The sequence below is a fragment of the Sminthopsis crassicaudata genome, chromosome 6, assembly GCF_048593235.1.
Source record: "Sminthopsis crassicaudata isolate SCR6 chromosome 6, ASM4859323v1, whole genome shotgun sequence".
Lineage (NCBI taxonomy): Eukaryota > Metazoa > Chordata > Mammalia > Dasyuromorphia > Dasyuridae > Sminthopsis > Sminthopsis crassicaudata.
This window is the reverse complement of record NC_133622.1, coordinates 152,135,433-152,149,133: the sequence shown is the minus strand read 5'-3', so window position 1 is coordinate 152,149,133 and position 13,701 is coordinate 152,135,433. Positions and strand designations below refer to the sequence as shown.

Here is a 13,701-nt window from a genome sequence, read left to right as displayed (position 1 = left end):
TCTAAGTGTAAATTAAAGTATTATTTTTCACTTTTCTTCTTTTTGTGATATGGATATTATGGAAATATGTTCTGTATGACCTTTATAGCATTAAGTAATATATTTTGCTTGCCTTTTCAGGGGGGAGGAGAGAGGTAAGATGGGGGGAAAGAAATTGGAATTCAACTTTTACAAAAAAAGTAATTTTTTAAAAAAATAATTTTTAAAAGAAAATAATTCTCAATTTGAAATCTAGACAATCAACAAAGCAATTAATCAAGCTCTGGTTTTTAGCAACTTTTAATTTCTGGAATGTCCCTAAGTGCAGGAAGAATTCCTAGGAAGCCCTTTCCCCAACATTTTTAGGGAAAATTAGTTGCAGAAAGAGTCAAGTACCTGTTCAAGTCTGAATGGCCAATAAGTGCCAGTCATATAAAACAAGTTCCTCAGATTCTGAACTCCAGCTTTCTTTCCACTATATTAGATAATCTCAAACAAGACTTCATCCTGAACATGGTCAAGTATTTAGTAATAGCTCAACCTTCATTATATATATATAAGCAACTTTATGCCTCTGAGTATTTCTAATTATGGAATACACAACTTCTATCAATCTTATTTAAATGCTATTTGCAGAGCACTATGCTCAGTTCTGGAGCAAATACAAGTTCTCATGGTCTCTCTCCCGAAGAAATGCTCCTTTCTCAAAGAATATGAATAAGCAGTTTTCAGATGAAGATATTTAAAGCTGTTATATGAAAAAAAAAGCACTACTGATTATAGAAATGCAAATAAAACAACTTTTTGAGGTACCATCCCACTCCTAACAGATTGGCTATGATGACAGAAAAGGAAAATGTAAATGTTGGAGAAGATAAAATTGGAATATTAATACAATATTGGAGAGCAATTTGAAACTTTGCCCAAAGGACTATAAAACTATCATATCCTTTGATCCAACAATACCACTTTTCTAGGGTCTATATCCCAAAGAAAGAAATAAAAAGGGGGAAAAAACATGTACAGAAATGTTTATAGCAGCTCTTTTTGCGGTAGAAAAGAATTGGAAACTGAAGGGTTTCCTTCAATTGGGAGTATGGATGAATAAATTGTGGTACATAAATGTAATGGAATACTATTGTGCTATAAGAAATAATGACCAAATGGATTTCAGGAAAACCTTCAAAGTCTTACATGAGATAATGCTGAGTAAAGTGAGCAGAACCAGAAGAACACTGTACAACAATAACAGCAACATTCCGCTAGGACCAACTTTGACAGACTTAGTTCTCACCAACAATGCAACGATCCAAGACAATTCCAAAAGGCTCATGATGGAAAGTGCTGTCCATATTCAGAGGGAAAAAAACTATGGAGTCTGAATAAAAATGAAGCATATAAAATAATGATAAAATAAAATAAAAATACATTTTTTGTTTTGCTTTTTCTTTCTCATGCTCTTTCCCTTTTGTCCTGATTCTTCATTTGCAATATGACCAACATGTAAATGTTTAATATGATTATACATATATAACATATCAGATTGTTTGCCATCTTGGAGAGGGGGGGAAGTCAGGAGGAAAAAAATATTTGAATAAAAGTGAATGTTGTAAACTTTCTTTATATGTAATTGCTGGCATAGTTGTGAATCTGTCTGATTATTTTGGAGGACAATTTGGAACTAAGCTTAAAAAGCTATGAAATTATAAAATATAATAATTATAGCTGGTAGTCATAGTTTTATATGGGGCAAAGTCATATAACTATTAAGTTGGGGGAAATATAAGAAAAAAGTGGTTTAAGCCTAAAAAAACAAAAAAAATTTCTTCCCACGAGCAAAATACTTCCAACTACCATTCTAATTCTTCCCTGAAAAACCATATAGCTCAAACCCTGGAGTTGATGGCCATTCTCCCCCCCCCCCATCCTCCCCTTATCTTGCCCAGGATGTTATTTTCCTTTTATATCATATTAGCTAATTTGAAAAGTGTGAAATTACAAACTGTGGCAAGATGGAGATTAGAGAGTTTTTAATATTTTATTTGAAAGGGAAAGAAATTAGGATCCATGTTTTGGTCCCAGGGATGAATGAGACTATGGTCTCCAAGAATCCAGCATCTAGCCAGCATCCAGCAGCCAATGAGAATTCTCAATGACATATTTGTACACAATAGCTAAATAAAAGCTGGGGGATGGTGTCCAACTCTAGTGAACAGGACTCTCAAGGCAGGAACCATAAATCCGGTCTGACAGGTTGGGGGGTAGGACAATAAATTCTAACAAACTAGGAATTAAGAAAATGTTGGACTCTAGACTTTATGTTCCCTTTTCTGAGTTTACACATTGACAGTTTATACCCTTAGAGCAAATAGTCCTTTGTTATATTAGTCTTAATGAACCAGAGGAGGAAGGGGGGAGTTGCAAGTATGGGGATTGAGGCAGAACAATAAGGGAAACTGAGACAAGATCAATTAGGGAAACTGAGTCAGAACCAATTAGGAAACTGAGGCAGAACAATTTGAGGAAACTGAGGCAGAACAATTAAGAATAGAACTGTGGCAACACTTGAGTATTTTTTAATTTAGTATTTTTCCTAATTATAAGTAAAAACAATTTTAACAATTTTTTTTTCAAATTTTGAGTTCCACATTTTCTTCTCCCTCCCCCTCCCCTCTTCACTGAGAAGGCAAGCAATTTGAAATAAGTTATATACACTATAGTCAAGCAAAACACATTTCCATTTAATCATTCTGTGAAAGAAAACACAGATCTAGAAAAATGAAGTAAAAAAAAAAAGAAAAAAATGAGCTTTAATCTGCATTCAAGCTATATAACTATGGAGATATATAGCACCCTTTGTTTTAAGTACTTCAGAACTGCCTTGGATCATTACATTGCTGAGTTATTCAGAGAAGATCATTATATAATATTGCTGTTACCATGTACAATGTTTTCTTGATTCTGTTCATTTAACTCTGCATCAATTCATGTAAGGCTGATCTACATCCTTTAAAAAATAATAATTTTATTGGATGGGAAATCAGTATTTCTCCAAATCAAGGTTTGCTTGGCATCTCTAAAATCTGACACTGATAACTAAACCATAAACTAGACTAGACCTCCAAACAATGGGACTGTCCACACCCAACTATTCACAGTCTGTGCATTAACAAACTTGCCCTCTCACCTACAACTGTTTTAAAATGAATTTAAGTGACAGTGACCACCCAGCTTCTTTCCTTTCTTTTGTTCCTAAGTTTCTCAAAGGAGACGTCAACATCACTTGCTTCAAATGTCTTAGTTTTCCCTATTCCAAAAATTTTAGCATAGTCCTGAGCACAAACTAGATATTAAATTAACAGATTGGGGAAGAAAATTCTATTTTGTTTTTATATTTAAAAAGAATACTCTCATAGAAATATGTGTTCTCAGCAAGTTCAATACTTACGAAGATTTGCCACCACCTGTGGGTCCCAGAATGGCATTGAGGCCTGGCTTCATGATCCCACTATAAAAAAAAGAAATGTAACACTGGTTCACTACTTCATTATAAAAATGATTCCATTAACTTAATTTTTAAAAAAAAATATTAATGAAAAAAATTTAAAAACCTGAAAAATTATCATAAATTTTAAGTATCTATTGAATTAGTACAGAAAACATTATCAAAGATATGAGTAAAAGACCTTTTTTTTTGGAGGTAAGTGCACTCTGAAAAAACAAAATTAATAAACCCAAGTAAAAAAGGCGTTTCTATGGATGTGTAGAATTAACTCAGTAAAGACCTCTCAAGGGAATATGTCCTAATTATGATTTGAGACTTTATTATAACAAGTTGAGCTATTGCTAAAAAGCTGTAGGTGAAACTCTTGAATGACCATTCCCCTCCAGTTTCCCACCACATCATAATTAGCAGTTAAGTACTTCTTTTAAAGGCCATTATGATTTTGAATTCTCTCATCCCAGAATATCAGTTTGTATATTAGTTTTCCAGGGAAATTTAAATTGAGTTCATTATTGACTTGTATTATTTTGTTTCTGGTTTAATTTCCAGGTTTAGGGTGTAACCTGGACTCCCAAACAATGGGAGAAAAGGCCAAGGAGGGGGGCCTCTCCTCCCCCACTTCTGGTCTATTTAATCTTGTGCTCTGCAGTTTAAACCCTTCATTCCTTTACTGACACACTTTGTCAGACGGAAGATGCTTTCTCAGGAGATACTTGAAGAGTATCTGATTGTTTTTGTGGTCACTACAGTCCCACACTGTTTAGGGGCTCGTTTCAGTCATTACTTGTTCGTGAGGGGTCTCTCCCAGGAGAACTCTCTGGTAGTTATTGGACTTGGCTCAGGAACTTAGGAGAAAGCAAAAAACGAAAGTGGGCTCACAAAGATAGGATTAATTCGGCCAGAAGATAAAGCAGCTGACAACAGTTTGAGATCAGTCAGGTAAATGGTGCAGCTCCGCCCAGAGGAGCAAGAACTTGTGAGGAGGGGGAGGGAACCAATCGGAGGAGGACCTTCCTTTGCCAAGCAACTGGTGAGCTACCTAGGCAGTTAGTCTATACAAGGCTCCTATTTCCCCCTGATGTCGGAAAATCCTAGGCATTTGGTATCCATAAGGAGTCTTCTATTTTCCTTTGGCTAACATTGGGTGAGTCCTCCATTAAAAGGTGTGGGTAAGATACTATGAACCTTGGGGAAGGAAAAGTAGCTAGCTCTAAACCTTTCTGGGGTCCCTTTCTGGGGAAGATATGTACTGAATGGGACTGAGTGGATGAAGTATTTCTCAGTATTGAGTCACATGCTCCTAGAATGAGACCATGGGAAGGTCATTTACTCTCTGGAGGAATGAACTTTGAACCTGAGATATAGGAAGCGATGTGACCTGCTGGAGGCAGCCAGCATTGGTGATTATTGGTCAAGGATGGTTACATCCTTTCAGTCTATCCAATGAGAAGGCTCGAGTCCTTTACCTTTTAAACCCTGGACAAGCCGGAAGCTGGCCAGGTTCCAGGAACATGGGAGCACGGGATAACTCCGGGGTGTATGTTTTTTAGCCTCTCCCTACAGGGATTAAATAAATGTTTTCTCTTTGTACCTGATGATGTCTCTGATTAGTTCATTGGATTGGGAAAGGGGTCTTGCACCCAACCGATCCCACACAGTACCAAAAATGTATAAGGATTAAATATGGTTTTGTTTGGGCAGGTGCCCCACTCACTAGGAGGAACTGCCTATCTCCCAAGGGCTGGCTATCAATTCAAAAGGGCCTTCAATTCCTGGCCAGCAAGCCCTTAAGCTTTGGCTCCAGAACTCCCCTCTTCCCTTCCCCTCCAAGGTGGGGCCCAGAATAGGAGCTAGACTGATTTAGACAAGCAGTTTGTAGCTCCAGAGTCTGTGTTTTGTTTTGTCTGTCTCTGTCAGCTGAATTACCAAGGAAAAGATCTGGATATTTGGGATTTTAAAAGTACTGGTTTTGTACATAATTGGACTTATGCAAATAGCTCTTAGCTAGAGAGGAAGGGCTAGTTCTGAAATAGGGTAAGTTTAAGTACCACAGCAAAAAGGAAAAACAAAACTGACATTTCTGGGGATCTAGAAGTGGCCAATTGGGGACTGCAGAAATAGTTAAAAGTTAAGAGAACTGTTAAAACATTTTGGCAGATTCTGGGGTTTTTAAGTTTAAATTTTAAGTTGCTCGGCATTTGTAAGCTACATCGAGTTAGTATTTTTTAAGTAGGTCTAATTTACATGGTTAAAAGCCTTCTGAGGGCCAGAACTTGAGGCTTTCAGGAGAGAAAAGAAAAACAAAAAACCAAAAAAACCCTGACTTTTCTGAGATTTCCATATTTCTCAGGATTGTGAAATCTATCCTGGCTAGGGTGTCCCTGTCTGATCTGAATTCTTCTAGGGGTTGCACTGTACCCTAATATCTTTGAGATTACAGGAAAGGGACCCCACATTTCTGACATGTAGAGTGTAGTTAGTACTTGCTGGGCCACAGATCTGTAGCCAGACACTTGAGTCCAAATTTCTCCAACATTCTTTCCCAGGGTCCTAAGTCTGACAATTTCTTAAAGTCCTATGGACAGATTTGAAAGGGCATTTTATCAGCCATCTTAAAACTTAGGGATTTGTGTGTTTTTAAAATGGAACTCTGATTCTGAAATTTTTATGAGAATTAATATTAACTAGGGAGTCCCAAAATTGTGAATTTGTTTATTCTGGTTTAAGATTTTGGAAATATATGCACTGATGTTGAAGTATTGTTATTAGAAATTTAAGTCTTCATTAGATTTGATTACATGGTCACATGTTTATATCCTAAATAGACAAAATATATTTAAACTACTATTGCTGCTTGCTAAATTGTATTTTGGGTCATTTGTAATAATTGTATCAGCTATGCTTTAACATTTTGTCAGCCCAGCTGAATAAGTATTATAAACTTTTTGAAATTTAGTCCAAAGCTATTTAGAATATTAATCTTAACATTTATGTTGCTTTTTCTCTTTACACAGTAAAAGCAAGAAAATTTGGTCTATAGGGATATGTGTAATTGCAGAACAAATTGTTATCTGAAAGATGTGTAATATGTCTAAAGATAAATAAAGAAGGTATTGAGGAGGGTCTCTAGAGGGAGGGAGTCTGGCTCCAAAATATTCAGATTATGTTTGAAATGACACCAGTTGGGATGGGATGGAAGCTTTCCCCCTTGGGTTCTGCTGCTATAAAAAGGAACATTGTTCCAGTGTTATTCTAATTGCATTTAAGTATGGATCAGTAGAGACTATCGATTCTAATAATGTAACATAATTATTTCTTATAAAACTTTAGAAAGTGGTAATATTTCATACATCTGAATATCTGCCCTCATCAGGGAAAAGAAGAAAGAATGAGTCAGATACTTAAGAAATGGATTACTAAACTGATGTTAGAGATTAAATTGCCTTGGACTAAATATTTTATCTCTTGCTTTGTTAAAGAATTGGAACTGTTCCTAGAAATGATGTGGGATTTTCCCCATATAAGATTGGTTTATTTTATTTGAGAGGAAAAAGGGAAAGACCCTCTTTTGAAACAAAGGTATACTGGCTGTGTCCTTATCTCTTTTTTAGCCCTTAGGAAACAAGGATTGCTAATCCAGACATCTTTGGCATTTGCAGTGCCATGAGTCCTGAAAGAAGCAGAATGGGAAGGATCTTACCAGACATTACAGGTGAATCAAACTGCAGTTTGGAGGCTGAGAACACCACTTAAAGGACTTGTGAAGGAACCTCCGGCATTAATGAATTGTTAAGGACAATTTATAACCTCTAAAATTGACTTTGCAATTAGGAATTTTTTGACGGAAGATTAATTGGGCTTAGAGAAACCTTAACAATACTGATGTCCTTGTGTATTTATATTTCCAGAAAAGTTTGTAGGGACTCCTTGATTGGATGAAGTTGAATTAAAATTTTTTTTTACTATGAAGATAGGGTTCTTTAATGTGAAATTAGAACAATATATTCCATATGAGTTTTAATTAGTTGTATAAAATCATTTTAAAGCTGTTTCCATTGTTTAGAGAGATTGTGAGAATAGTATTCTGTCTTTGTGCCTTTGGTATAGATTGGTTATTGAGCATCTTAAAGTAAAATGATTTGTGTAATGTTGAATTTAAAACCCATCTACTTAAATATGAAGATAAGCTGTGAAATTTCTAGGATGGATCTTATTGTTATCAATGGTAAGTAGGTATAATCAATCCTTATTTAGGACATGTGATCCTTGAAAGCTAAATTCACTTAAAGCTTTATTGATTAGTATTGCTATTTGAGATAAATCTTTTGGGGCTGTAACTGATATTATTTGGAGTTTTAAATACAGATGATTGTATGATGGATCATCAAAACAGTAATCCACCATCTGAAAGGAATATGCCACAAGTTACTCAAGAGGAATGTGATCCTGACTTGTTACAGGTGGAGGTTTAGTATCTGGGCAAGAGTTGGGAAGACAATCTTGACCTTCATCTAGGGATCCTTCTGATTCAGTTTCTCAGAGGTGTTCCTTTGAATAAGAATCCAGCTGAGTTTTCCTGAGTGTGGCTATAAAGTGGAATTGTTAAACTGAGCTTAAAGATGTTTTATCCTGTCAGGTATGTGCTGCTCTCAGGAGGCCTGAAGGACCAGTTTTGGTTTTTGGTGTTTTTTTTGTTTTTTGTTTTTTTTTTTTTTTTAATAATTGAGTCCGTGCTTTTTCCTCTTAACAGAAAATTTCAATAATCATGGCTAGTATTCAGTAGATCTTACACCTTACAGTTTCCTATCTGAAAATATGTGGGGACATTATATCTTAAGTAAGTAGCTACTGAGTATTTGGCTTAGTCATCTTTTGCTAGATGCATGTATCTTTTTTTTTTCCTCAGTATTTTTGTTGTTGATAGTAGGCATTTTTATTTGTAAAATAATTTGTAAAATTTATCCTACTGTAATTACTAGGGACACAAATGGCTGGGGTGATAGAGGGCCCCAGATATGGCAATTGGGGACACACAACCCCAATTTGTATGCTGAATAGGCTCATTAGACTCTCAGCCATGGAATACAAAATCACTGGATTTATTATAAATTTGAGTTATGACTTCCTCAGTGGAACTCACAATTTCGCAGTAGAAAGGTTTGGGACATGCCCTTGGCTGGCAGGCTGGGGACTTAGCATCCTGAAAGAGTTAGCTGTAGAGAGAAGTGGGGTCAGAAAACACAGTGTTTAGGAGAGATATCACATAGTGGAAGGGAAATGACACAAGGCAGAATGCTGTGGTGGGCTGACCCAGAGTGTTGCAAGTGGTTTTACAGGGAAATTTTAACCTCAGGGACATGACTGGGATTTCCACAGAAGACTGAGTAACTTGGAAAAGGAACTCCATTTAGATTTGAGACTCTATACTAAGTGAGCTATAGCTAAAAAGCTGCAGGTAATTGTCTTGAATAAACATTCCCCCTTCAGTTTCCTACCACCTCTTAATTAGCATTTAAGTACTTCTTCTAAAGGTGACTATGGCTTTGAATTTTCTCATCCCAAGATAGACAAGTTCAAAGAATTCATAAAAGAAAATGCTACTCACATCCAGAGAAAGAACTAATGGACTCAATAACTAATTTTTTCTCTCATTCTGATACAAGTTTTACAAGACGGCAAATTGCCTAATACTTTACGGATGGGGGAGGGAGAAAGAAAAACTAAAAATCATGTAAAATGAAATGTTTAAAAAAAAAAAGATTTACAGAAGGAATGAGCATCAAAGGAAGAAAGGTTCCTGAGTGATGCCAAAAGAGTGAAAAATCACAAATGCCATCAAATTAGGTAAAACCAGAAATGAGGCTAAGGACACAATATCAAGGATGAGGGAAATTTTCAAAAAACTGAAAGCAGGGAAAAGACACCAGTCCGCTTTTCATATGGATATATTCTCTACTCACAAAACAATTAAGTTTTCACTTAGAACTTAATTTCACCTCACAATTTGGCAATCATAAATCAGGGTATTAAAAGTACCAATCTAGGCTCTTGTAAAATACAACCTGTGAATTAAGAATGGTTTTTCTATTTCTAAATATAATAAAACTTTAAAACTATTTTTAGCTTCCAGGCCATACCAATAGGCAAAGGGTCAGATCTGGCCCATTTTAGCCATAGTTTGCTGAGTATGACTAATAAAATAAATCCTTGATCTAGGCTTTAAAATTTTTTAATAATGCAAATCACATTTTAAAATGTGTGCAAAATATTTTTCTCCCAAAGTTCAGTTACTGAATATTTACTAGGACAGCCTTCCCTTCCATCTTACTCTACAAACCTTTCTTGACATGATCAAGAAGGCAGAAGACAGCTGGGGAAATGAAATATTAAGATTTGCACTGTTTTACATTCATTATCTCAGTTGAACTTCATAACATTTCCACTGGAATGGAATGAGCTGCCACATCTTATCAATTCTACCATCACTATACCTCTATCCTCTGTCCTCTAACTACCCACTCTGATTCAAGCCCTCACCCCTTCTCTTCTTGAATAATAAAGACTCAGTCAATTTCTACCAACCCTTGGGCTCTTAGGAGCTCTCTGCAAAGCTGTTTACCTCATGTCTTAAAAGAGAATAATGTCTCCCCCTGAACTTAATCACGTGTTGATAAATGAAAAAAACAGATATTCCAGTCTTATGTCAGGACAATGCAAATGAACCCCACTCTCCATGGACCATTTAGCTATTTCTGTGTATAAAACAAAGTTGCTCAGTAAAGAGAGCACCACTGACACTGGGCTCTTTCATCCAATTTTTCATTTCATCTCGGACAGGTCCTACAAAGTATCCCCTCCCTGATGCCCCACACTTCAAGGCTCACCTCAACTGCCTTTTTGGAGAGATTTTTCCTGACCTCCCCAGCTGCTAAGTCTTCCTCTCAGAAATTACCACCAATTATTTACATATTCTCTTACTCATTAAATTATATGCCTCTTTGGGGGCAGTCTTTTATTTAACCCTAATGCTCAAGCACAATGCCAGTGATTTACAAAAGTTGTTACAAATGTCAATCGGTCAGCAAGCAGTTAAGTTCCTATCATATGACAGGTAGATAGATAAAGAGGTATGTTTAAAAAAAAAAAAGTTCCTGCCCCCAAGAGCATACTGTGTATAAGTAAATATGTGTAATATGTGTAAATATGATGTTATATACATGCAATCGTTTATCTGACACTTGAAGGAAACCAGAAAAGCCAGATGGAGATCAAGAAGTACAGAGTTATTAACATGGGGATCAATTACAGAAAATACCAAAATTACAAAATTGGTGTTGTGGTCAAGGAATAACAAGGAAAAATTAAGAGGCTTGTCACCAACCCTCAAATGTAATATGTGGACTTTTGGACTTACTTGATATTCTTGAGAATTTCTTTCTTAACGATCTTCCGACAACCTATAAAGCCTGTCTTCACTTTCACTTGATAGCAGATGTCATGAAAACTCAACACAGTCTCTGGTTGCTTTTTTATTCCTGTGAGAATACTCTCATCTGGGCCATTAGTGCTTGTTTGCGACATCGGAACCATGACTTGAATATCTGTTGACATTTTGCCGTCTTTGTCTCTCTCTAGATTGAAAAGAAAAAATATCCAAAATCATGATCTCGTCAAAAAAAAAAAAACACCAATTAAAAGTACCAAAAATAAGATAAAATGAACAAAATTCCACTTTGGTGAAAGAGACCTGTTTTCAATGAACCAATTTACTGTACTCTCTTTCAAAATGTAAATAACCACATAATACTGCCATTTAGGTAATTAAAAACAAATAATTAAGTTCTAAAGATTTTATCTAATAGGAAATAACACATGATAATAATTGCTCTTGCACCCGACTATAAAAATTAATTTTTTGTTTTCTCAAGGAATAATAAGATTTGGGAGATCTACAGGAGCTACAGACTTTTGCTTCACTGACAAATATGTTTTTATCTATTCTGCAATACTTTAAAAAAGCTCAGTGGGAAAAATAATCAATTTTAACTTCAGAGGTGTTAGATGTAATTCAAAGCTTTGCCAATTATTAACTGGGTGACCTTGAACAATTCACTTAACTTCTCTAAATTAGTTTCTTCCTGTATAAAATATGAGCCACTATAAGTCCTATCCAGCTCTCAATCTATCATCATCTGACCTTCTGTACTTCAATTCCTTACTGAGGATTATGGAGGCATCTCAATAAGCAGAGTATATAGCACAACTGGGATCAAGAAGCTTTTCCCCTGAAGTCTGAGCTTGCACAAATCACCTAACCTCTTTAGAGTTTCCATTTCTTTTTCTGCAAAATGAAGAACACAACACTGATCTCAAAGGAAAAATAATTTGAAAACTCTGGAGTATAAGTATGAACTATCATGAAAGTCCACCTGAAATGAATGAGATATATGCAGCCTTTTGGAGAATAAAAGGCCCCCCAAGCAATGAAATTTGAAAATCACTACCCTGTTTGATGCTCTCATGTGGTTAATAATAAGGGGAGACCTAAAACAAAAGTGAAATAATTTACATTTTATTCAGAGGCATGTACATAGAACTATGTCAATATTTATAAGTAAGGCATCATCAAACTAATTAGAAGTGGCTGTGAAAAGGGAACATTCCAAACACAGGAAGCAGTCTGTATAAAGTCTTAAGAAAGATTATTGTGTACAAGAAACAATGGATGAAAAGGTAGGAGAAAGCCAAGTGGAAAGGGGCTCTAAATGCCAAAAAGAGGAATTTATATTTGATTCTACAGGGAAAAATTATCCATTGTAAATTCTTGACATAGTCAGAATTGGGCTTTAAAATTATCATACTGTCAGTCTTATGGAAGGTAGATTACACACGAGTCAAGGAGAATGATATGCTATTTCAATATCCAAGGGAGAGATGATCAGAACTAGTATTAGGGTGGTGGCTATAAAAAATGGAGAGAAAAAGACAAAAGGGAAAAAATATTGTGGGGGTAGAACCTGTGTGAAATGGGGAAAAAATTGTAAAGAGGTTCTATGGAAGCATTCAATGTAAAGGGAAATTTCTGGGAAAAAAATAACATGGTAAATGAAGACTTAAATTTTTAAGATTTAAATTTTATAATAAATGAAGAACCAAGGAAATACTGAATGTAAAAAATTTGTGGAGATGCATATAAGAAATGATACAGAAGCAAAGACAATATCAATGCTATACTCAGCAATGTGAAAGGCCAACAAAGCTCAGGTGAAATACAAAGGACAATTTATGGTATTGACATCATTATGCACCTTTGCTCCTGTTTTATTGGCTCTGCTATTGTATAGAACCAATAAAGCAGGAGCAAAGGCACACAATGATGTCAATGTCATACTCAGTGCTGTGAAAAGCCAACAAAGTTCAGGTGAAACACAAAGGCACCGCATCATTAAGAGTAGAGCAAATAAACCCACAGGGACAGAGCAGAGTCTCAGTTTCAGCTTCTTGCAGAGAAGCACCAAAGCCGGAAAGTCCAGACCAAAAGGAAGTTGGAACTTCTGTGGTTCCAAACCAGTATAGCTCCCTGGCCAACCAGTAGGGGCCGAGTCTCTAGCAATGTCTACTCTTGTTCTGACCAAATTCAGGAACTTGCAAAACTCAAATCGCAGCAAGCAGATTTGCCTTGGATCATACCAATGGGAGAGCAGTCAAAGTTTGTGGGTTCCCCAGGCTGATCCTAAGATTCTGGATTAGCACAGTAGCAGCAGAATCAGTCAAGACTTCCTCTTCAAGTGTGGCAGAGGGCAGGCTTAATAACAAATTCAAAAGCATTGCTAATAAGCACTCATTAAGTGCCTATTATGTTGCCAGGCACTATGTTAAAGGCTAAAGATACAAAAAAGACAAACTATCCTGAAGAAATTGACAATCTAATTCAAAAAGTAGTCTGGAAGAATGACTCTTAACCAGCTACAAATACAGCCTCAGAGAATTACAGAGCATGGGCACCAACTCAACCAGGATTCTTGGAAAAATGAAACTAGATTGTTTTTTAAGAACTTAAAAATGTTTCTAAATTAAATGAGAACATGAGGGAGAAAAATTGGAAAATGAGAGCTCTACAAGACGAATTGGAAAAAGGTACAAAACTGTCCAAGCCAACACATTCCCAAAAATCAGAATGGACCAAATTGGAGCTGATGACTCTATGAAATAAAGAA

General features: G+C 35.9%; 1 protein-coding gene across 4 annotated transcripts in view; it reads right to left on the bottom strand.

The window, feature by feature from the left end:
• ABCG2 (ATP binding cassette subfamily G member 2 (JR blood group)) overlaps nucleotides 1–13,701 on the bottom strand; it is a 72,738-nt gene that overhangs the window by 41,710 nt on the left and 17,327 nt on the right. For 3 of the 4 annotated variants that reach the window (XM_074274839.1, XM_074274837.1, XM_074274836.1), the window contains 2 exons: nucleotides 10,899–11,115; nucleotides 3,428–3,487 (listed from right to left, as the gene is read on the bottom strand). In XM_074274839.1, the coding sequence (XP_074130940.1) occupies nucleotides 3,428–3,487; nucleotides 10,899–11,095 (257 nt within the window). In that variant the 5' untranslated portion in view covers nucleotides 11,096–11,115. Of the gene's footprint in view, nucleotides 1–3,427; nucleotides 3,488–10,898; nucleotides 11,216–13,701 lie in introns of all 4 variants that reach the window. The other variant, XM_074274838.1, reaches the window with a different exon arrangement.